The sequence below is a fragment of the Microtus ochrogaster genome, linkage group LG8 (genome assembly GCF_000317375.1).
Source record: "Microtus ochrogaster isolate Prairie Vole_2 linkage group LG8, MicOch1.0, whole genome shotgun sequence".
In the NCBI taxonomy this organism is placed as follows: domain Eukaryota; kingdom Metazoa; phylum Chordata; class Mammalia; order Rodentia; family Cricetidae; genus Microtus; species Microtus ochrogaster.
In genome coordinates this window covers 21,484,048-21,508,532 of record NC_022033.1, presented here as the reverse complement: position 1 = coordinate 21,508,532, position 24,485 = coordinate 21,484,048, and the positions used below count along the sequence as shown (strand labels likewise).

General features: G+C 52.1%; 1 protein-coding gene across 5 annotated transcripts in view; it reads left to right on the top strand.

Annotated features, from left to right (window-relative positions):
- Positions 1 to 24,485, top strand: part of Dlgap4 (DLG associated protein 4) — a 148,772-nt gene that overhangs the window by 80,486 nt on the left and 43,801 nt on the right. For 4 of the 5 annotated variants that reach the window (XM_013352167.2, XM_013352166.2, XM_013352165.2 and 1 more), the window contains exons 3-7: positions 7,213 to 8,281; positions 10,718 to 10,962; positions 12,219 to 12,333; positions 13,367 to 13,417; positions 16,136 to 16,376. In XM_013352167.2, coding sequence (XP_013207621.1) covers positions 7,286 to 8,281; positions 10,718 to 10,962; positions 12,219 to 12,333; positions 13,367 to 13,417; positions 16,136 to 16,376 — 1,648 coding nt within the window. In that variant the 5' untranslated portion in view covers positions 7,213 to 7,285. The remainder of the gene's footprint in view (positions 1 to 7,212; positions 8,282 to 10,717; positions 10,963 to 12,218; positions 12,334 to 13,366; positions 13,418 to 16,135; positions 16,377 to 24,485) is intronic. The other variant, XM_026787208.1, reaches the window with a different exon arrangement.

The window sequence follows — 24,485 nt, the reverse complement described above, 5'->3', positions numbered from 1 at the left end:
TAGACCAGGCTGGTCTCGAACTCACAGAGATCCGCCTGCCTCTGCCTCCCGAGTGCTGGGATTAAAGGCGTGCGCCACCAACGCCCGGCTAGGGAGATATATTTTTAACCTGAGCTAGGATACACATAAAATGTACCAATGTGTGTGTGTGTGTGTGTGTGTGTGTGTGTGTGTGTGTGTGTGTGTGTGTGTAGGCCAGAGAAAGTGTTAAAGCCTTTAGAGTTGAAGCTTTATGCATTTCCAAGATGCCCACCTTGTTACATGGGTGCTGGGATCTGAACTCTGGTCCTCATGACTGCAGCAACTGCCATCGGGCCATGCTCCAGCCCGTCTCACCTGCACTGATCACAGCCTTCTTTTTAACTTTCTATTTTAAGACAGAGTCTCACTAAGCTGTTCAGGTTGGCTTTGCGCTTAACCGTAGCCCAGGCAGACACTGAATTTTCAAGTCCATCCTTTCGAGCAGCTTCACTCTACAGTGGTGGCCTGGAGCACACTTCCAATGCAGACCAGCCATCAGCACCTGCATTCCAGAGTTTCTCCTGAACCCCTACCAGCCTCACAACCATTAAGGCATCAATCCCCGGTGCCCTTTCCCAGCCCCTGGCAGCCACAAAGCTGCCTTTTGTTCTCCAGGCTTGCTCGGCCCAGGAAATTATGTGTCGCGTGCCTGACTTTTCTCAGGCTCTGTGCCCGCTGTGGCTAAGTGTCGGGACTCCTTCTCTTTTGATGGCAGAATAATGCTCCACCATGCAGCAAGAGTCCATACCTGGTAGGTGAGGAGACTGTGGCCTTGAGAGGTACTTGTGTGAGACCCACACCTCAGTAGGATGGCACTCAGAACCTGTTCTTGCGTGCCTTTGTCCCCCTGCCCACACAGGCTCATCTTGGCTGAGATCGTCACCTTCATTGTCAAACAGAAAAGTGGGGTAGGAGAGGTGACCTGCAGCAAGTCAGCCAGCACCAGTGTCATGGCCTCCACAAGCACAACAAATACTTCTTTACTGTGGCAACTGAGGGCTGACAGGGAAAGGAAAATGATGAGCCCCTGCTCAGCTCAAGAGCTGTTTCCATGGTGACCTCTGAGCTTCCTAACCCCAGCACTTCCCAAAGGCTGAGGAGCATCCACCCCAGGGTGGATTATTTTGGCTTTAACTCCTCCTCTCTCCCAGTGAGCAGCCCAGCTCTCCCCACAGCCCGTTCCCTGGAGCTCTACCCCATCTGAATTCCTCATGCTTTTAGCAGCTCTTCACTGTATCCTGTCCTAGGCTTACTTTGTGCTCAGCTCCAGAGACGACACAGAAAATGACTCAGGTGTGTTCCCTTCCCTTTCGTTGCATGAGAGAGAAACACCAAAAACATAAGCCACTTTGAAGAATAACCAGAGGTACCTGGGGAGTGTTTTGAGTGTTTGGAAATCATTAAGGCTGGAGAGAGAGAGAGGACAGGACGGAGTAGAGCATCCTTCCTAGCTGTCAGTCAGCCAAGGTCTCTGAGGAGGTGATGCTTGAATGGGAACTTGAGGCAGTACTAGCAGCCCAGTATGAGAAGAGCTGAGAGGGAAACCGCAGTATTGTATGGATAAAGGTCCTGTGGCCAGGAAGGTTAGGGCACTGGAGAAATGCTAATGAGATTAGTGACTGAGTCAGCATGAGGAGGCTGGAGTTAAGCCAGAGAGTGAGAAGAGACCTGAGATCCATTTAGAGGAACCAAGTAAAGCAATTCTATCTAGAGTTTCCCAAGGATGTCTCATGTTGCCTCGCTGTGCCTGTGTTCAGTGTATGTAGGGGCTTACAGTTCCTACTGCTATCTCCTTGTCTTTTAGTCATCTATGAAAAGATGGGGCCTAAGCATGCCCACCCCCATGACCTCTAACATCTCACCGGAGACCAGGCAAAGTTGGATGGGATTCGGTCACACTAGGGCCCTGCTGGCACCAAGCCTCTCATCCCAGGGACCCAGTATCCACGTCCTGGGCCATTGCACAGAGCCCACTCCCAGGAAAGCCAGGAGTCCCTCTGACTGTCTCAGAGAGGCCAGGGCCTTCTCCGGAGACACCGAGAGCCATGCATCCTAGCAGCCCTTCCCTCAGTCTTGTCCACCAAACAACTGGTTGATTGAATGTCACACTTTTCAGACAGTTGCTATGGACACAGACTCAGCAGGAAACACGTGGGACATGGCACTAGTCTGGATCACGTAGCCGTGAGAAGGGAGTTGGAGCCTGGGATCCCACTTCTTTGGGCAATAGCAAATGCAGGCCTAGAAGCCACACCCAGCTGCCCTCCTCCTAGCTTGGGACTTGAGCCACCAGAGCTGTTTCCTCCTGTAACATAAGTGTCTGCGTGACAGGCCATTTCAGAGTCGGCAATACAGTAAACCTGTATGATGGCAGACAGATTCTGAAGGTCAGGAGTAGCCTTGCAGCCTGGCTCTTGCCTGGGTCCCTCTGAGAGCTGCATCATGTCACTTTGGCAGGTCTCAGCTCCTACCAGACTGGCTCGGGACTCAACAGTCAGCCAGCTTGCCAAAAGGCTAAAGCAGATGCCGCCTTGCCTTTCCCAACCTGGTTGGAGAGGCCAGATAGTGTCACTGCCACAATATCCTGTTAGTGACATGGGACACCCAGGAGAATGTGATAGGAGGTGGGGTCACACAGGTATGTTTGACCAGAAAGTTGGTACCAGCGACTAAAGAACACCCACAGCGCAGCATTCGCTATGCAGCAGGGACTCCCTACCACAATCTGCCTGGGTTCCTGATTCATGTCCCAAGACTTCCTGCCATTCTTTCACCTCAGCCCCCTTACCTGCTGTCTCCAGGCTCTAGGCAGAGGGCTAGTGACACAGAAAGGACAGTGACACTGGTGTTCCAGCATAGGAATGATGTATCTGGTGGCACAGCCGAGAGGGGCTCTGGATGGTGTGGTTAGGGGTGGTCTGTCTGTGCAGGTGGCCTGGGGACCTGGCCTTGAAGGGAAGTCAAGGAAGATCTTGTAGCAGATAGGCAGAGCATTTCAGACAGGACCAGGCAGGGAAAGGGGGAAGAAATCAAATTACCCACACCCGGGGCTAGAATGAAGAGCCCTTGGGGAAGGCAGGAATGAGACCAGAAGGCAGGCAAACTGGCAATCTGTCTGAGGTCCAAGGAGTCTTGGAAGGGATCGGAAGCCTGGCCGGGTGGCTCATGCCTGACTCCAGTGCTAAAGAGGATGTGGTAAAACTCCTGTGAGTTCAAGGTCAGCCTGGACTGCATAGACGAGACCTGGGCTTAAAAAATATATAGGTGGAGAGATGGCTCAGTGGTTAAGAGCATTAGCTACTCTCTCAAAGGACCTGGTTTCAATTCCTAGCACCCATACAGAAGTTCAGAACTGTCTGCAACTACAGTTCCAGGGGATCCTGTTCCCTTATCTGGCCTCCACAAGCAAAACACACACACACACATACACACACACGATGCACAGACATACGTTCAGACAAAACACCCAGACATATAAAATAAAATAACTGTTTTGGGCCAAGATTTGCCTGTCTGAAGCAGTGGCAGTTGAGCCAGGCAGGGCTGTGTAGGTGAAAAGGCAGGCCTCCAGGGACATGGTGAAAAGGCAGGACTCCGGGGACATGGTGAAGACACAACTCTTGAGGAAACATTTTCTCTTGAGCCCACTGGAGTGAGCGGAGAACAGCATGTCCTGGTTTCTGAGTCGAGCTGGTGGGAGGAGCAGACGATGTAGATGGGGGCGGACAAGATGCAGGGCAAGACACTGAAGAAGCAGTTAGGTGACCGGAGTTCAAAGGGCACAGTCGGTTGAGGACCAAAGCGTGGAAGGACTAGTTAGTTACAGGTGGCCTTGTACACTAGGATATCAGCAATGACGGAGTGTGTGGAGAAGCAACGTTCATTCAGTTCCTGGATTCGGCTCAGACGGCGGGGAGATGTGGGAGCAGGTGGAGGGAAGATGTCCAGGGACACCGCCACACCAGCAGCACCAAAGCCCTGGCGGCCAGGGAGAACCATCTTCCCTCCCAGAGAGCTAGCCCGGGACTGTGTGCGCCATGGCCCGCTGTGAATGCCCCGGAGTGTGTGGTGGTTCAGCCCTGCTCACTTCTAGCGTCTCATCGCTCAATCACACCCTAATTCCCCGGTTGCCTCCCTGTCTGCCTTACCGTCAGGGCTCAGCAGAGACTGGGACTTCCCACCCCTTGCTAAGCTCCTCCCTGTGGAGCCAGCTCCTCTAGGGGCTGCAGATACATGCTTCACCAGAGTCCAGAGGGGCAGAGTACGGATGGCTGAATGGTTAGAGGTCCAGTCAGTGTGGGTGTGGTTTGCCATGAGCAGGGAAGAGGGATCGACAGAACATTCTGGGTGAGGGAATGATGGATTCAGGTAACTTGCTTCTGGAGGAGTCAGGCTGGGTTCTGTCCCTGGCCTTATCCCCATGTTGCTCCCCCATGCCGTGGGCTCCAGGATGAGGTATGGCAAGGCAGGGAGGGCCCATCCTGTGGCTGGTGGCTGGGAGCGGGTGGTGACTGAAGCCACGGAAGCACCACGGAGCCCAGAGGGCTCCCCAAGGCAGCAGTGTCTCCTTCCCCTGAGTTTCCATGAAGGCAATGAGGCTTATATTAATGAGAGGCAATTATGGGCACCCGGATGGGCCTAAGTATAGCTCATTGAGAAAGGCGGCACACAGCAGCCAGCTGCCTCCCTTGCAAGACCACGGGTGCCTATTTTAAACCTCCCTACAGTGAAGCTCTGCCACCCCTGGGCTCTGGGCTGCTGAGGGGCTGGCATGCGGCAAACCCAGAGCCCTGACTGAGAGACTCTGAGCAGACACTCAGACCAGCCGCACTCAAACCCCTGCTGTTTTAGAGAGCGGAGGTCAACTTGAGGTCACAGTAAGAAAAGGCGGACCCAGGATTCAAATCCATTTTTAGCTGTATGCCAACACTCCGCCTTACTGGGAGCATCCTAGACCACGAGGTGTGGCCTGTCCACAGGAGCACAGTGAATGGCGGGGTGGAGGGTGTGGAATGGCGGTGGTGTGATTGATAACACAGCCAGCCCTCCTTGTAATCTCATAACCTAGGCTTCCTCTAGGTGCCACTGAGGAGGAGACAGGCTCAGGAGCTGATTTGGTCAACGCCAGGCCTTCCCCAGGGACACACTGATGTGAGATTACGTCAGGGTCCACAGGAAACCGATGGGCCCGGTGGTGTGGGTGTTCCCTGGGAGTCTCTAGAAAGGCTCTGGAAGAGGCCAGCACACAGAATCAGGTTGAGGGAAGAGTTGGACCTCAGGGCAATCCCAGTCGAGGCTCTGTTGATCCCACAGGGAGCGCTGAGTAAGATCCTGGAGGGGTGTCTGGAACAGAGACGGGCATCTCGGTGGTGAGCAGTTGTTAGATTCAGGCGGCCCCGGGGACAGAGTGGAGCCCTGCAAGGATTTCCGTCTGACTTAGAGCGATTTGTAGTGGGAACTTGGCTGTGAACTGCAGCAGCTGGTGCTCTTGGCAGCTGGAGCTGAAGCAGTCAGTGCATAAGGACATGGGGCCACCAGAACACACCATGGCCACAGCGAGAAGCCAGGCATGGTGGCGAGTGCTTGTGATCCCAGCACTCAAGAGCCTGGGATATGAGGGTTTCTCATTCCTCTGCTCGGGTGGGGAGAACCTGGCCTGTCTTCCGGGAAGTCATGAGCACTAGCAAGCCGCCATGCTGGGGGAGGAAGACCAGTGTTAGCAAAGCTTGATCAGAACTGGAAAGGAGGAAAACTCACCAAAAACCCAGGAGAGAGGCCGGGCGGTGGTGGCGCACGCCTTTAATCCCAGCACTTGGGAGGCAGAGGCAGGCGGATCTCTGAGTTCGAGACCAGCCTGGTCTACAGAGTGACAGGACAACCAGAGCTGTTACACAGAGAAACCCTGTCTGGGGGAGGGGGTGGAAGGGACAACCTAGGAGACCTGGGTTTGATTCCCAGAACCCACTTAGTGGCTCAAAACCATTTGTAGCTCTAGTTCCAGAGAATCCAATGCCCTCTTCTGGGCTCTTTGGGCACCAGGCATGCATATGGTACACAGACATACATGCAGGAAAACACTCGTATACATAAAACAAAAATAAATAGGTCTCAAAAAGAAAAAAAAGCCACAGAATGGGAGATTGTATTTGCAAGCCGCGTATCTGATAAGGGCTTAAGGTCTAGAAGGCACAAGACTGACAGACAGCTCAGTGGTACTCAGAGGACGTCAGTAGACGTTTCTGCAAAGGAAGCAGAGGAACGGCTCAGAGTCACCGTGACAGATGCTCGTCATCACTGTGTGTGAGGGAAATGTGTCTCAAAGCCACAGTGAGAGTAGGCCACCACTGTATCATCCTAGGTAGCAAAGATGGGTGGGCCTGTGAGCTTATTGGCCTCTCTGATGTCAGTGGTCCCAGCATCCAGCCCAGAGGTCACATCTGGGGAGGGACAAAGAGTTTACAGGGCATGAAGATCCCTCTGCTAAAGTAGATCTGGACAGCACTGTCTTTGGTCACAGGTAAGGTAGACCCTGAGTAGCCCTGTTCTCGGGAAGCCTCTCTGGGCCTGGAAAGGGCCTAAGACAGGGAGTGCCGAGGAGACCAGAGGAAGTGCCTCACAGACCCTGAGAGTTCCTGTCTAGATGACTCACACCTGCTTCCAAGGCATTGTGGGATACTCCCTAGAAACCCTCCTTAGGCTTAAGGGTGGCTGTTGGGGATGGGGTGGAGCGCTTTGGATGGGTGTCCGTGTATGGCACCTCATGGTGAGGCAGTCGGGGACTTGAAGAACATGGGAGTAGGTAGCTCCTTGCCCACGTTCTGCTGTGTAAGTGGGAGGAGCCCAAAAACTGGGGGTCAGAACTTGGCTTTCCAGGTTCCCACGAACACCTTTCTGTTCAGCACCGAGAGGAGAGTGTGCTTTGCTTAACATTTGGCTGGCTACCGCTGTCGCCTTGAGCACATGGAAACTCTGCTGTCCCCTCTGGCCGAGGACCCCTGTCCAGTGTTGATGCGTGTGCAGCAGCAGTCATACGGAGGACAGCGAGCCTCGATGTCAGCTCTTATCCTTGACCCCGTGATGGCAAGGGCAGACTTCTTGCCTTCAGCCATCCTCAGGCCCTCCTCGTCCTGCTCCCTGCCCTATCTAGTCCAGTCCAGTTGACCAGCTGACCACTCTGTCTTTTCTCCCCAGAACAGCTGCTGCCTGGGACAGGTGACCCGGGCACCCCACTAGGGCAACGGCCCCTGCCCCACGGGCTGGGATCATGAAAGGCCTCGGTGACAGCCGCCCCCGCCATCTGTCTGACAGCCTGGACCCACCCCACGAGCCCCTCTTTGCCGGGCCTGACCGCAACCCCTACCTGCTGTCGCCGACAGAGGCCTTTGCCCGGGAGGCCCGCTTCCCTGGGCAAAACACACTGCCTGGAGATGGCCTCTTCCCTCTCAACAACCAGCTGCCTCCACCAAGCAGCACCTTCCCCCGAATCCACTACAACTCTCACTTTGAGGTGCCCGAGGAGAGCCCGTTCCCTAGCCATGCCCAGGCTACTAAGATCAACCGACTGCCTGCCAACCTGCTGGACCAGTTTGAGAAGCAGCTGCCTATCCATCGGGATGGTTTCAGCACCCTTCAGTTCCCCCGGGGTGAGGCCAAGGCCCGGGGCGAGAGTCCGGGCCGCATTCGCCACCTGGTCCACTCTGTCCAGAGGCTCTTCTTCACTAAAGCACCCTCGATGGAGGGCACCACCGGCAAGGTGGGTGGCAATGGCAACAAGAAAGGTGGCCTGGAGGACGGGAAAGGCCGGAGGGCCAAAAGCAAGGAACGGGCCAAGGCTGGGGAGCCCAAACGGCGAAGCCGCTCCAACATCTCAGGCTGGTGGAGTTCAGATGACAACTTGGACGGTGAGGGCGGTGCCTTCCGCAGTGGCCCGGCCTCAGGCCTGATGACTCTAGGCCGCCAGCCGGAACGCACCCAGCCCCGCTACTTCATGCACGCCTACAACACCATCAGTGGACACATGCTCAAAACCACCAAGAACACTGCCACCGAGCTGACCGCCCCGCCACCCCCGCCTGTTCCCCCTGCCACCTGCCCCAGCCTCGGAGTGGGCACCGACACCAACTATGTCAAACGTGGCTCCTGGTCCACTCTAACCCTCAGCCATGCCCATGAGGTCTGCCAGAAGACCTCAGCCACCTTGGATAAGAGCCTACTAAAGTCCAAGTCCTGCCACCAGGGCCTGGCCTACCATTACCTGCAGGTAGGGTCAGGGTGGGGCAGGTAGGGTGAGGGTGGGGCAGGTAGGGTGAGGGTGGGGCAGGTAGGGTGAGGGTGGGGTTAATAGGTTAGGATGGGGCAGGCAGGGGAATGATGGGGCAGGCGGCTGTGACTTGGAGTCCTAGCTGGAGCCCGATTCACTGGTGAGGTTGCTTCATGCTGTGCACTGCTTTGCTCAGCTGTGCGGTCAGAGGTTGGAGGGGCTGTTAATGAGAGAATCCCCTGTGCTCGAGTGTTCTCAACAGGTGAATTAAGTAGGCCCTTGGGAGCCCAGCCCCAAAGAGACTAAAGTATGCCCCTGTCCTTTAGGTGACAGATCTAGAAGCTATACCATCACATACACACACACACACACACACACACACACATACACACACACACGGCATTCTAATGGTCAGCTTCCTGCCATGCTGTGAGACTGGATACTTCTTGAGGACACATCTGATGCACCCATGTGTTACCCAAGCCCAGGACAGAGTCTGGTAGGGAGGAAGTGCTCAGAAAGGGTAGATGGGCCACATAGCTAGGAATAAGTACGCAACAGTCCTGAGGACCAGAAACAGATGGGGGTCAGTGTGGGTGAGGGGCAGCCTAGGGCCACCAGCCCAGAGGCCTGACACCTGGGGTGGGTGAGTCTTGCCCTTTTCACATAAGGGAATTACTGAGGAGCTCACGCAGTGAAACCTCATGGCCTGAGAGCAGCCAAAGGTCTGATTTTGGCATTGCTGTTCCATGGTGGGGTGGGGCAGGGTTCTGCGTGGCGGGGTGTGTAGACAGAGCCCAGTGGTAGACGTGACAGGTACAGACACATGTGGAGGGAGCTGATCTTATAAGTAGTGAGCACTTTGTCCCCAGGGTGTGCAAGCACAGACCTGGCTGGCATGAAGAAGTCACATCAAATGCATTATGAAAAGATGAACTCCAAGGTGTGACAAGGCCCAAGTTCTTGTCATTCTATATAAAACTCCAGGGACAGTGAGACTATGGGGGAGGAGTAAGCTTTTGCAGTAGGAAGAAATTGAAATCTAGGCAGCCTGTTAAACGTATATAGGGGGTTTGTGGCTGTCAGTCTGCTTCTTTAGTCATATTGGGTCCAATGTGGGAAATGCTTCCAAGACACAAGGAGAGGACTCTGGGCCTGGGCTTGTGCTGCCTTCTGGTTGAGAGTGAGCAGGTGGGTTGGCCACAGTTCTGAGCAGGGATGCTCAGGACCCCATTCTCCGGGGATGGTGTGAATGCGGGGTGGACCAGCTAGTGATTCAGGAGGGAGAATTCATGGGTCCTGATGACCAGCTGGCTAGATGGTCAGCTGGGGTTTGTGAGAACGCTGAGAGAACCCCTAGGAAATGGTCAAGGGTACAATAAGGATGTGCTACCATCGGGTCATGCTGATCAGGGAGTGTGCATTTGAATCCCTGGTAAAGGGCCTGCTGTGTGCAGAACCCTGTGAACCCTGTGTGTGGTGGCAGTCTTATGACATGTGTGTCCAAGTGCAGTGGTTGCTGGTGTGAGTGTGAGCAGGGTGTGCCATGTGAGTCATCTCTAGGTGCACATTGGAGGGGTGTGTCCTTGAGGAGGTGTGAAACCTGCTGGGAGTGTTTGCTGAGGACCCAGAGACCAGGCCAGGCCCGTTCTGCTGAGCGTATTAGATGCATACATAGGACAAGGCTCGAGCTTCTTAAGCATGTAAATGCCAGGATGTACCCAAAGTGACCATGTAGCCAACGGTGTGAGTCAAGGGACCAGAGAGTGTATGGAGACTGCACACCCCACCCCAGAGCAGCTGACAGTGATGGCCATGGAAAGGCAGTGGAGTCCCCGCAAAGCCACTGGGAACAGAGTGACCAGAGATGCCCTGCAAGCTGTGAACTGTACCTTTATCACAGCCCTGTTCTGTGGATGGGGGTTTCTCACTGGAAACTGAGCCGTTTTCCAGTTTACCGCTAGCAGGCTCTCTACCTCAGTTTCCCCATCTAGAAGAAAGAATGTTGATTGACTTCACACTTGTGTTGCTGTCCTAGGGTCTCTGACTCCAGGTCTTGGGGTCTCTCTCTGTGGGTGACTTCCCTCCACTGGGTCTGGCGTTCTCACCACAGGTTCCTGTTCCACCCCCTGGAGTGGCACAAGTGAAGAGATGGGACACAGGGGGTGCCTGTAAGCATAGCTGCCGCGAGGCCATTATGATCTCTGGAGTGGGACAAACCCAGTTTGAAATGAAAGCGGGAAAGGATTTGCAGAGTCTAGAGCCCAGGCAGTCTTCCTGATTCAGGCCTTCCTGATGCTGGGTGATCAAGGACAAGAAAGCTAGCACAGGTTCAAGTTGCCAAAGTGGAACCGGGTCCATGAGGACCCATTTTCTGAGTCTGGAAGCCAGACTGACTGCTGCATTCCCTCTGAGTCCTGTCCCTGGATATTCCAGGTGCCTGGCGGGGGTGGAGAGTGGAGCACCGCGCTGCTGTCCCCTCGAGAGGTGGAGAGCTCAGCGGAGGGGCCCATCCCTTGTCGGCGCATGCGCAGTGGCAGCTACATTAAGGCCATGGGCGATGAAGACAGTGATGAGTCTGGGGCTGGTAGCCCCAAGCCTTCACCCAAGACTGCAGCTCGGCGGCAGAGCTACCTGAGGGCCACGCAGCAGTCTCTGGGAGAGCAGAGCAACCCACGCAGGTGAGCTGCAACCCTTCCGGGGTCTAGAACAATAGCCCTGATGGAGGCCCGCCCCTTCGCGTATGCCACGCCCCTTGGGAGCCTGAGCCATCCCCCTTAGTGGGAACCCTGGCCTGACAATATTTCCCTGAGGAAGGCCTCAGAACTTGAAAGCTGATCTCAGACCAGCTGTGTCCCCTAGGTGAACCTCTCACTTGTACACAGTGTCTCTTGGGAGCCTGGCCTTCCTCCTCTTTTGCCACCCTAGGAGAACCCAGCCCTGCAGGCGGAGTCTGCTTCTCAGCCTCAGGTGAACACCTCCCCTGTAAGGGCTTCTTCGTGCTTTGGCTGGCCCTGCTTGCTAACACTTGTTCCCAAACAGTCTCATCTACAGTTAAGCTCTGCTCATAGTGAGAATTGGGGTGATTGGTTCAGGTAAACTCTGCCATAGGAACCATATGCATGGATAAGTTTAGTCCCATAGGGAGTTGCCCCAGGGGTACTTTACCCACACTTCATGAGCAGAGCTCAGGCTTTGGTGAAAGGATCAGTCATAGCAATGGTTGCCGTCTGTTGACCTTGGCTTTGCTGGCTACCATGCTTGCCCTGGTGCACTTAAATTCACACCCTGAAATCTTTATCCCAGCCCCAGCAGTGTGTCACTCCCATTCCATAAATGGGATCCATGAGATGGGAATATGAGGTGGCTTTTCACCAGGAGCTCTCTACAGAAAGCTGGAGTCTAGCCAAGCCCATGTCAGGACCCCAAACTGACCAAGGCCGTTTGTTGTTTCTAGACTAAGGCAGGGTGAGATAATGGGAGAAAGATTGGCAGTCTGGGCCTGCAGGGTAGGTGGCAGGTCCTTATCCGGACATCATAGTGGTGTTGAAACCTTTTGCGCATTTATAGGTAAATACCAAGGCTAAGGGTCTCTTCCCACCTTCGTCTAGTCTCTGGAATTGCCCCAGAGTTTCAGTTTTGTAGACTTGTACTAGGCAGCTTGGCCACTAGCTTAAAACAGTCAAATGCAGGCACGTTCTGCCACCTTGAGGCCACAGTGGGCATAACAAGGGCCACCTGCTTGCCACAGATTTTACTAGGTCTCCCAAAGGTGGGAGTTCTCCCTTTGCTTGGAGCCCCACCCCCTTGCCCAGGCTGGCGGTGCCTCCTCCACTTCCCCTGCCACTGAATGATCTTGGATTGTCTTCTCCCTTCTGGCCTCAGTTCCCCAAGCTAGAAATAAATGGGCTGAGCCTTGTCCCCCTCTGTCACCCAGGAGTCTAGACCGTTTGGATTCAGTGGACATGCTGCTGCCTTCCAAGTGCCCCAGCTGGGAAGAAGACTACAACCCCATCAGTGACAGCCTCAATGACTCCAGCTGTATCAGCCAGGTAGGGGTGACTAAGAGGTCAGGCGGCTTGGCGCACTGCTGCCCTCTGTCCAGAGCGCTGTGTTCAGCTGCCTCCTCCATGTCCCAGGCTTGGCTCAGATGTCCCCTGCTCAGAGAGGCCTCTCCTGGTCATCTTTCATATAGTAGTCCTCAGTGCTGTCCACAGACCCTGATGTCCAGCGTCATTGCCTGGAATTATCTTAGTTTACTAACCTGTATGTCATTCTGCCTCGTGAGACCAGGGGTCTCTTTACATACTGTCTGGTTCCCTGTAGGTCCCCATCACCTCGCCCAGCACTCAGCCAGGCAGAGGCTTTCTTAGTAGGCATGGCATGCCCTGGCTCACCCATGTTACCTGCTTTCTCCTCTCCCGGTCTCCCTGTGTCTGCCCGCTCCCATTTCTCTCTCTCCCTCTCTCCCCTTCTCCTTCTTCCCTCCTTCCCCTGCGTCCCTGCCTTTTATCCCCTCATTCACTACGTTTTCCCTAGGTCTCCCTGTGTCTCCTCCTCCATAGTTCCATTCTTCACACACTCTTTCTCCATCCCTGCCTGCCCAGATACCTGGAAAACCTTTACCCTTACTTATACAGAAAGATAACTGAATCTGCCATATTGGGGGGTTCCCACAGACTTCACCCACTGTTCCATGTCCAGCCCAAGTTCTCTTCTAATTCAGGCTCCTCTAACTTTTTCCTCTCCCCAAACTTCACCCCTAAAAGGTTGAATGTCATAAGCTGCATAGGTAGCCACAAAGTTGCATACAGCCCAGAAAAGGAAGGGCCTGGGTGTTGTCTCTGATCTGTGCTCTGGCTGAGCTGCCTGCCCAGGTGAAAAGTGGCAGACAGTGCACCCATGGTACCAGGAAGAACAGAAAGTGCACATTCTCAGTAATGCCAGCCCCAGAAGTGAGCTTCCCATCCCCGAGGAAGCCAAGCAAAACCTCTCTGAACCAGAATCCAGCTTGGATAGGGAGGAGTCTGAGAAGCCCAGACCAGGCCTGGCCCTCCTGTAACCCACACCCTCTTTCTCCTGCAGGTTTTTGGACAGGCTTCCCTGATCCCCCAGCTGTTTGGCCATGATCAACAGGTCAGTATGTTGCCACTCTCGTACCCCAAATCAGAGTGCAGGGCTGGATCTTAGGCCTTCAGGCTGGATAGGTCCGAGCAGAGCTGCTGTTAGAAAGGCATCCTCAGTGAGGATGGAGTTGAGGTGCACATCGCTGTCCTGACTCTCCACTCCCTGTATCGCCACCTCACTGTGGCTTAGTTTGTCCTGAAAACAGGGAACGCATGAGCCAGGCTCTATGGGCAGACAAGAAGTCTCTACAGGGCAATGGAGCTTCTCCCTAATGCCTTCTGCCTCCCCCTGAAGCCTGGGTCGGGCCAGGAAGATTTTAGTTTGGACAAGTTAGGGGCTGTGAGGCGTTCTCTGCCAGGTCCAGGATCCCCTAGTTTTCCCCTTTCCAGAGCCCCAGCAGGACCTTTTAGGATGTGGCGGTGTTGAAGTGAATGTGGAGACTTTTTAAAAATAACTTATTTAACTTTATTTTATGTGCATTGGTATGAAGGTATCATATGAGATCCCCTGGAAGTGGAGTTAAAGACAGTTGTGATCTGCCATGTGGGTGCTGTGTATTGAACCCAGGTCCTCTGGAAGAACGGCCAGTGCACTTAACCACTGAGCCATCTCTCCAGCCTCCAGTATATTACTCTTTAAGGGGTGCCCTGTAGGCCAGGCAATTCCTCCATCCTGTGATTTTCATAGGTGTATGGCAAGCATCTGGCATTAACATGCAAAGCCCCACGACAAAGCCTGTACACAGGAAGCATTCAGAGAGCCTCACACAGACTACTTGATGGCTCCTAACAGTTTGGGAGCATCTGAGCAAACAGTTATAAACACTTGTTCATTCCATACAGTCACCCGAGTTATCGGGTACATGTGACCAGCGACTCTGACCCTGCTCAGATGATGAGTTAGCTCATGTAATCTTGGTTTTGATGTTTTGAACAGGGTCTCATGTCTCAGACTGGCCTTAACCTTCCAATGTAGCCCACCTGCTCTTAAAATCCTTATCCTCCTGCCTCTGCATCCCAAGGACTGAGATGGGCAGTGGCAGCCAGCTCTCACCTAGTCCTGTCTGCTTTCCAAGCTTCTTCCATTAGGGCAGAGTTCCAAAGCAAGACCTTGTTGCCCTGGGCAGTCAGAGGCTCTCAAAATACCTCAGTTTGCAATGCAGCTCTGAAGGATAACCGATGCTTTCATGTCCTCTGTAGGTATATCTGCGGTATGCCCAGTGGCCTGATTTTAACTTAGCAGACTATCCAAGAAAACTTCCTGCAGTGGTGGCCAAATGTTCTACAATCCATGTTTGTTCATGTGGCTTTTGACCCAATGAAATATGGCTACGATGGCTACCAAACTTTATTCAATTCTAATTGATTTAAACCTAAATGGCATAGTCATATGTGGCTCATAGCTACCATATTGGAAAGCACAGATTCAGACCTTTCCAGACATCTTAAATTGCGTGACAGGAGATCTAGGCATTTGACCTAAAGGATTCACAGGCCATTAACTACCCGAGTCGTTTCATTTCGTGCAGACAAGGAGAGAACTTAGAGAGCACAGGGCTACTGGGTTACGCCAGCCCAGATCCACCTTTCTTCCGCAGGATACTCAGTCCACCGTGCCTCCTCCTCTAGCTGTGGGTCCCCAGACTTCACCTGGTGCCCATCGGTGGCCAGCTGACTCTTCAGTTTATGCTGCACGGTCCCTAGCTACCAACATAGCCTGAAATTGGAGTCAGTAAGCCCTACCAGAATCTTCAGAGTGTTATGTGTGGTGAGGCCCCTCTGTGCCACACCTCTAGCTTCCAATTTGCAGGATCCTGGGTGATCATCTCTGGAGGGATGCTTAGGAACTGTGTACATGAGGCTGAAGTAAATTTGAGATGGCAAATGTACCCGCAACCATTTTCCCCATTGTCCTGGCAGACATCAGTTATCCTCACTGCCACTACCCTCATTCCGGACTATATTCTTCCACAAGCTACTGCCTCAGCTCATCTCTACCTCTGCCTCCTCTCCAAACCTCTCCCCATTCCACAGCATCCACTAGATCACTATTCCGTACACACGTAGCTGGAGCGCTGGCTCGGCTCTTCCCTCACCAGGTACCCTTGACAATATCTTCCTTTTGCTAGCCCTTGAGGGTTTGTTTGGGTTGGGGGGGGGTGTTGTTGTTGCTGCTGTGTTTTTGCTTATAGAAGTTAGTAGATCATACAGTGGTAAATATCCACCACTCCCATTCTAACATTCAAGGCAGACATTACTAATGGATCACAGCCTTCTTTCCTACTGAATTCAGGTGTAATCATAAACTCTTTCTGTAGATTAGTACAGACAACAAGATTTAATCTTCGGTGGTGGCGCACGCCTTTAATCCCAGCACTCGGGAGGCAGAGGCAGGTGGATCTCTGTGAGTTCGAGACCAGCCTGGTCTACAAGAGCTAGTTCCAGGACAGGCTCCAAAACCACAGAAAAACCCTGTCTCGAAAAGCCAAAAAAAAAAAAAAAAGATTTAATCTTGTTAACATCCTGTAATATTCATTGTAGCTGGGGAAACTGAGGCCCACGGAGGTAAGGGGACTGTTTACTTAGGAGCCTATCTGCACTGAGTGAGGTGGAAGGAGGAGAGATAGGCCAGGAAGGGTCAGGCAGAGAAAAACCTCCAGCCCTGAAGCTGAGTAGACCAACAAGGACTGGCAAAGCTGGCCTCTGATGCTTGCCTCTGTCTGGACAGGTCCGGGAGGCCGATCTGAGCGACCAGTACGAGGCTGCGTGTGAGTCGGCCTGCAGCGAAGCTGAGTCCACGGCGGCAGAGGCGCTTGATTTGCCACTGCCTAGCTACTTCCGCTCGCGCAGCCACAGCTACCTGCGAGCCATCCAGGCAGGCTGCTCGCAGGAGGAGGACAGTGTCTCCCTGCAGTCCCTCTCCCCACCGCCCAGCACCGGCAGCCTCAGCAACAGCCGCACGCTTCCGAGTGAGTACAGCAATGTGGAAGAATTAGTACTTTGTTCCATTTTGTTGTTGTTGTTGTTGTTTACAAGGAGAACATGGGAAATGTTCAACGGGCAGCCTGAGGAGTTGCTGGGGAGGAACCCATAGGTCACCACAAAAAAAAAAAAAAAAAGGTGGAGAACAAAGGTGGCCTTGAAGCCTAAACAGGTGGCTGAAACAGACTGTCCACTGGGCAGATGATAGAGAGGTCTGGAACTCTGGAATCCCTGGCTGCTTTCTGCATAGAGCAGCCGCCTGCTGGTAGGTGAGGTTTACTAAAAGGAAAATACCACTTGGGATTAGCTGTGCAGACAGAGCTATAGGGAAGGCAGGCACCTTCTGGAAAGGCAAGAAGAGCATAAGGAAGGGTTAAATCCACTTCAGCCTTCGCAGGGGGGTGGGGCTGAGTTCATCTTTTGTATTCAGTCAGGATGGCCTGGCCTTCCTCAGATTGTTTGGACTTCTCTAAAGATGAGAATTACAGGAAGTCAGACCAAGGGGAAGCACAGTACAAAGTCTGGGATAGTTGAGACGACCTTCAATGTCGTCTCTTCCAGCCCTTCTTCCTAGACCCCATTTCCCATCTCTAAGGCAGACCCTAGAGAGTCCTGGGGTCCTGAAGACTGTAGGAGGCACACCTGCCCTGCTCTCACCAGGCACAGACCCTAACTAAACACCATCTGCTGGGGTGTGATAGGTAATACTGTCACAGCTGCTTCTCTGCCTCAACTCTGCCCCTGTGTGATAGCAGGGCAGTGGGGTTGAACTAAGGATAGCTGTTTCAGGTGCTCAGCTGCTGTGTGCTGTCACTAAGTGAACCCGAGGCCCACAGATGTACCCAGTAACCAACGTGCTGATTAAATGAACTGGTCTTTCAGGTGTCAGAGCAGAAACAGTGGTCCCTCTTAACCTCCTGTATCCTCTGCAGCTGTCCCATCCCACCTACTGGGTGTCCATCAGCAGATCCCTACACTCTGGCCACTTTTACAACTGAAGGAAGAGGCTTGTTTTTAGATATTAGGGATCCAGTCTAGTCAGAACTTCAGACCAATTTGCCCAAATCTCATGCGGCTGCACCGGGCTCCTGCCATAGCTGGGAAACCCTGGTGGGAGCTAGGTGTCGTGGCTGGTGTCTTCTCTGGATCTTGCTCACTGTTGTTGTTGCTGGTTCTATTGCTTCCGGGACTCTGAACAACTGAAGCCATAGTCTGATCTTTTGTCCTGTCTGGAAGGGACTTCCTGGTACCTTCTTTCTTGGCATGAGCAATGCTGCTTCCTACTCGCCTCGGCTTCTCCATTTGGTGGTCCTTCATCCCCACTTAGCCTTTTTGCTGGGCAGTTTGTCCTAGGACAGAGTCCTCTAAGGACAGCTGCAGCCCCACCCCCACCCCATGACATTTAACCTGTTGGCAAAGCAGCCCAGTTGGCTGTTGGAGCGTGGAGTATGGAAACGCCCCGCTGGTGCCTTCCTTCCAGACCTGCTGTCGTGCAGGCAGACCAGCTTCCCACTTTAGAAGACCCCCAGCTGGAGTGGAGGCAGCCATTCTATAGCTTTGGGATTCTTGGATCTGGAATCCAGGGAGCTCTGCCAGGGTGTCCCAGCACTCTGCTGCAGTTCCATGGGAGTCTCAGGTAAGGATCATACTCTCTACATTCTCGTGCCCCTTGAGAAGTTCTTAATGAATGAGATGGGCTTGGAAGAACACACAGTGTCCACAGAAGTTTACTGCAGATAAACCCTCACTCACCAGTTTCCTCCAGCCCCCATTACTCATGAGTGAATGGATCAGAGATGCGTGAGAGTTGTACACCCCAGAACCAGGTGGGCCCCTTGGCGGCTGAGCTCTTGCTTCACTAATACTGTGGAATAGACACAACAATGGACATTGCCAAGTTTGTCAGGCTCTCATTCTTCTCCTGAGACCAAAGGTCCTCCAGAGATCAGTGGTCTAGGCAGGATGTGTTCATCTCATGAAGGGGGCAGAAGGCAAGAGAGCAAGCCTAACTACAATACAAGCACATCCAAGGCCCACATCAGCAACAGCCACTGGCTAAAGCAAGTTGCATAACTGAGCTCAGGCAAGGGTGAGGACCCCTCACTACTGTAGAGAAGACCGTGTCCCTATGGCAAAGGGTGTGGACTTAGAGGAGGTGAAGGATTGGTGGTAATAGTTCAGTCTGCTCTGTTCCTCATGTGAATCCATGCCTCTCTCATGGAAAACACATCCTACCCAAGGTCTCATAAATGCTTCATGCAGCCACAGTGTCGAGATCCGTGATTTGTGCCCGATCTGGTTGTAGCCCCTCAGCACCTGTGATCTAAACTTACCCATGTTATCCTCCCTGTAGCACAACACCCTCTTCCCCAATGAAAACTTAGCAAAATAAGGACAGGCTAACTGCCACTCATACTCTGTTCAGAAAGGAGAGACAGGGATTCAGAGACTTACTGACTCAGGGTGAAATCCTTCTGGTCAACCTGAGGCACATACTTTGAGATAGGTGAATATTCCTGAAAATTTCCTACACTGAGAATATGAACACTGGGCTTCAGCCTGCTTCCTTCCTAGAAACAATAGGAGGGTACATCTACTTTAGCTGAAGCGGATTGGCTAGCCCAAACATATTTAATTTAACTTAATTTAATTAATTCAGTTTAATTCCATGTAACTGTTTGTGCCAAAGTCATATCCACAGCCATATTTGAATTAGGCCTCTATTTAATTATTCTTACTTTGGGCACACCGAGCTTCTGTGGGACCACCCACTGAGCTTTCTGATGGCTCCTTTGACCACCCGAGATGTTTTTATTTATGTATCTGTGTATGTGTGTGTGCCTGCTTTTCTGTATATGTACATGCATACAGATAAACATAATGGCTAGAAGTGTATGTGAGTATGTCAGATCCCTTGGAACTGTAGTTACAGCCAGCTGTGAGCTACCCAATGTGGACACTAAGGAACCAAACCCATTCTCTATGAGAATGGCAAATGCCTTTTTTTTTTAAACAGGGTCTTTATTATGTAGCCCTGGCTAGCCTGAAACTCTCTATAGAGAGTAGACTGGCCTTCAACTCACAGAGATCAGCCTGCCTCTGCCTCTGAATGCTGAGATTAAAGGCCTGAACCACTGCACCCAGCCTGTGTGGTATTTTAACAGGCAGTGACTTTGGTTTGATCTTTATCCCAGGCTATATCTTAATTTGGGAATGATCTACTGGCTGGCGGCTGAAGTTGACAGATTTATTTTCCAACTCAGCAAGTTCTAGGCTCTTCCTATTTCCCCTAAGTATTCCTGACAGATTGGCTGTTTCTTTTGTGAGGTCTTCTCTCTTTTAAGTCCTCATCCAAAGGAGCCAGCTCTTGCCCAAGTATATCTGCTCACTTAAGTCACTGTAGGTGAATTTCACGGAGAGGTCTGATGCACACAGAACCCAGGAATCTTTTTCAAGCCTCCTCTAACAGTTTGCTCGTTATTTCCTCTTGCTTGGTCCCAGAGCCGATGTGATATATCTTGGTTATTACTGCAGTCACACTCTCTACTTTGTGCACCACCTCAGTGCTGCTGCAGAACAAACAGTGGGGAGCAACAATATGTACTGATTCATGAGCTTGCAGGTCAGCTGGCTTGGCTCCCTGGGTCCAAAGGCTGTTCAGGAGTCAGTGTCCCAACGAGGCCATGTTCTTCCCATGGCAGTGACGGAAGGATAGGAGGACAACCTCATTTTGTAACACATTTCAAGTCTCTTGGTTTCACATCTGCAAATAACCAGTTGATCAAAGCAAGTCACTAATCCAAAGCTGATGGCACAGAGCTTTTGTGAGCTATAGCTAAGGGCATGATTACAAAGAAGAACTGAGATATTGATTCAGTCGCAGCCCCAGTATCTCCATCCTTCTAGCCATTTATCTATCTAGTATGACAATGGGTTTGGAAGGGTGACTCAGTTGGCAAAGTGCCAGCAGTGTGAGCATGAGGTCCTAAGTTGATCACCAGTACCATGGGGGAGGGGAAGCCAGGTGTGGTAAGATGCTTATCTTAGTGTTTTATTGCTGTGACAAGACACCATGACCAAAGCGACTCATTTTTTCGGGGAGGGGGGTGGTCTTGACAGAGTTTCTTTGTATAGCCCTGACTGTCCTGGAACTCATGAACTAACTAACCCAGAGACCTGCCTGCCTCTCTCTGCCTCCCAAGTGCAGGCATTTAAGATGTGCACCACCACCACCTGGCTCAAGATGACTCCTACAAAGGAAAACATTTAACTGGGTTTATTTACAGTTTTTGAGGCTTAGTCCATTATCACCATGGTTTAAAATGTGCACCACCACTACCTGGCTCAAGATGACTCCTACAAAGGAAAACATTTAATTGGGTTTTATTTACAGTTTTTAAGGCTTAGTCCATTATCACCATGGTTGGAAGCATGGTGGCACAAAGGTAGGCATGGTGCTGCAGAAGTAGCTGAGAGCTTTACATCCTGATCCTCAGGCAGCAGTCAGAGAGAGAGAGAGACGCAGAGAGAGGGGTGCAGACAGACAAACACATTTGAAACCCCAGTGACACACTTCCTCCAACAAGGCACACCGTCTAATAATTGTAATCCTCTAACAGTTCACCAGCTAGGAAGTAAGTGTGCAAATCCATGACTAACAGTTCACCAGCTAGGAAGTAAGTGTGCAAATCCATGACTAACAGTTCACCAGCTAGGAAGTAAGCGTGCAAATCCATGAGCCTATGAGGACCATTCTCATTCAAAGCACGCAGCCTTTAATCCTGGCCCCGAGGAGACAACGACAGTGGATCCCTCACCAGTCAGCCAGCCTCCCCAAATTGGTGAGTTTCTCAAAAATAAGGTAAAGACTGAAAATGACACCCAACATATACACATCCACCCACATGTGCATGTTCACACAAACGAATAAATGTGTGCACACACACAAACATCTGAAGACACATATATACTGGTACTCAGACATTTCCATGTGTACACCTAATTCAACATGCCCCTGCACAAAGTACATGCCTGTGCATCTCCATCAACGCTCACCCCCACACACCTGTAGGGAAGCATGCCTTGGTAGACTGGCACCCCAAGTTTTCCCATTTGCCTTCGCTGTAGGTCCCACAGTGACTGCCACATATCTGCTCCTGTTTGCCCTCTGCTCCTCTCTTGCTCAGCAGGTAAACTCACCTGCCACCTAGGAAAACCAAAGCCACCAAAATTTCAGGTCTCTGGCCAGAGCTGCAGCTGGTCCGTGTGGTAGTTTTGTGCTAAGTTAGGAAAGGGCACTGCTCCTCACAACCCTTCACTCCCGGCTACTCAAGTCACATGATGTAGTTTCTACTACGATTAGAATAAGGTCTTTTACTTCCATCTGCCAAAAGTTTGTCATAATAATTATATAATTTGATTATGTCTTTATTGTGATTTGAACCCCGAAGGCACAAACTAGGTATCCTTTTTCGTTTTGTTTTGCTTGTTTTTTGAGGCAGGGTTACTCTAGGTAGTCCTGGCTATGCTGAAAACTCTGTAGACCAGGCTGACCTTGAACTTACAGTCTCTAGTGCTGGGATCAAAGGTGTGTGCCATTACCTCCCAGCTGAAACGGGGCATCCTTAATCAGGCAACTCTGTTTGTATGCCACAGACACACAGTCACTGTCTCCTACTCAGAAGGGTCCCCTCCTTCCCACCCTGGCCCCCTGTGTTACTGAGAGGCGTGTATGTAGCTCTTTGTCTCCACCCTGAGCACATGTGCTTGCAGACCAGATGCAGGCAGGTGGGAAGATGAGGGTGCCGGGTGGATATCGAGGCAGTGAGCGCCCAGCAGAACCAACTGCTCTGGAGTGGCGCAGGCGGGGTATGTAGCTGCACACCCACCACTCACTGCTGGCAGCTTCCCAGCTCTATTGCCAGCACTGCCATCTCCCTCCCCCTTTCTGACCCAGTTTCCACATTCCAGAAATAACTCTGGCCGGTGACTGGCAGGCGGGGTCAGCAGTGGCTCAGCTGCCACTTGTATATGCCCCTCCCCAGCCAGAGGACACCAGGGAGGGGACAAGAGGGCCGTGACAGGACCCTTTGGTCTGCCTCTGATCCTGCCTCTCCTCTCTTTATGCCTCTGAGAGGAAGCAAGAACAGTGACAGCCTCCCTCCCATCTCTTCCCTCAGCTCCCCCGCCCCAATCCCTGCCTTCTGTTTCTCCCTCAACCCTCTGTTTCTCTTCCTTTCCTTCCTCTCAGCTCTCAGTTTTGGGCTTTCCCCTCCTCCTTTCTGTCTCTTCCCACTCCCTCTGAAAAACATCACACAGATTCAGAAGCTGAGACGCCACACAGGGACCTCAGCAAGTGGCGTGGGGGTGGGGGGGACTACTGTGTAGCATCCTGATCCTGCCAGTAACATTCTCTCCATCTTTAAATGTGAACACAGGGGAGGGGGCACACACTGACACCTACCTAGACTTAGGTTCATTCTCTGGATAAGTTCCAGTCCAGAAACTGCTCCTGCTCCCTGCTAGAGGCCCAGAGCTCTTGTTTCAGGGCTGCTGCGTCACTCTGAAAAGGCACCTGTCCGTCCCTGGGCCTCATAATGGTTATCTACACCCTGGGTGTGAGGATTGGTCTTATCTATGACCATCCAAGTCACAGGTTTCTTTCCCTCTTTTTGTCTCTTCTCCCATCCCTCGGAACTCTTCGGGCTTCTTTGATTCCCTTTCCTTCCCCTGCACATATTCATAGGAAGGGAGGCGAACAAAATTCCTCAGTCTTAGGTGGTAGTGGTGGTGGTGGCGGCAGCGGCGGCGGCCGCGGCCCCGGCCCACACCTTTAATCCAAGCATGCAGGAGGCAAAGGCAGCCGGATCTCTGTGAGTTTGAGGCCATCTTGGTCTACAAAGCAAGTTCAGGGACAGCCAGAGCTGCTATATAGAAAAACCCTGTCTTGAGAACTCAAAACCAAAAACAAAACAAAACAAAACAAACAAACAAAAAACCCCACCAATAACAAAAATCCCTCAGTCTTGTCTCCCAACCTTCTCTATCCCAATCTCTGGTTATTCCACTGCAGATCCCTGCCAGCTCGGCCCATCCAGTCCCCAGAGTACCAGGCAAACATCCTATAATTTGTGTGTTATTTCTAATCTCTGGAGCTAAGGATTGAGATTTAATCTGAGTTAAACAGATTAAGTGTGCCACCATGAATTAATGATGTCCGCTATGGCCAGAGTTAAACATTTACACATACCTGCCATTCCTGACTTAATCCAGTTACACACACACACACACACACACACACACACACACACACACACACACTCAAATGGGGGTGAGGTGGCTCACCAAGCTGCTGCAACCTAGAGGAAGTGTCATAGTCAAGGTCACTCAGCAAATAGGTCAAGGAGATACTTCTCAAAGCCTTGAGTTCTTCATTGTGCCGTGGGGTTAGGAAGGAAGCAACCCAAGGACTTGACAAAGAGCAGGAGAATCATTTGGCAAGATTAGAGACTGCCACACTGGGAGGGGACAGTGGCCCTGACAGGGCCATAGGGTATGAGGTGATAGGATTCAGGAGGCCTTTCCCAGAAGAATATCAGAACTTCCTACTGCTAAAATAGGTGCTTCCCCTGCCTGGGTAGAAGACAGACAGGCTTGGGTTCTCCTAAGTTTCTACCGTGCCCTTGTCCCAGGCAGTCCTACATAGCTGAGTGCCTACAGTGTGCTGAGTGCTCAAATTATCACTCTTCAGTTCATACCTGAGGGCTGAGGAGCAGAACTGAAACATTTGGGCAAAACAAGAGAGGGGCATCCTGTCACCCTCAGGAGGCAGAGCAGTGCCGGAGTTCACTTTCCACCACTGTGACCAACACCGTGCCAAAAGTAATTTAGGGAAGAACAACAGGTGTATTTCATCTTACCCTTCCATGTCCATCACGAAGGGAAGTCAGGACAGGAACTGAAGCAGAGGCTGTGACGGGAGACTGTTTACTCGATTAATTCTCCCTGGCTTGCTCAGCTATAACACAAGGAGCCCACTGAAGGCTTTTAAAGTTCTGCTTGTGGCCTAGCAGTTTTTGGTTTCTCCTCTTCCCCAT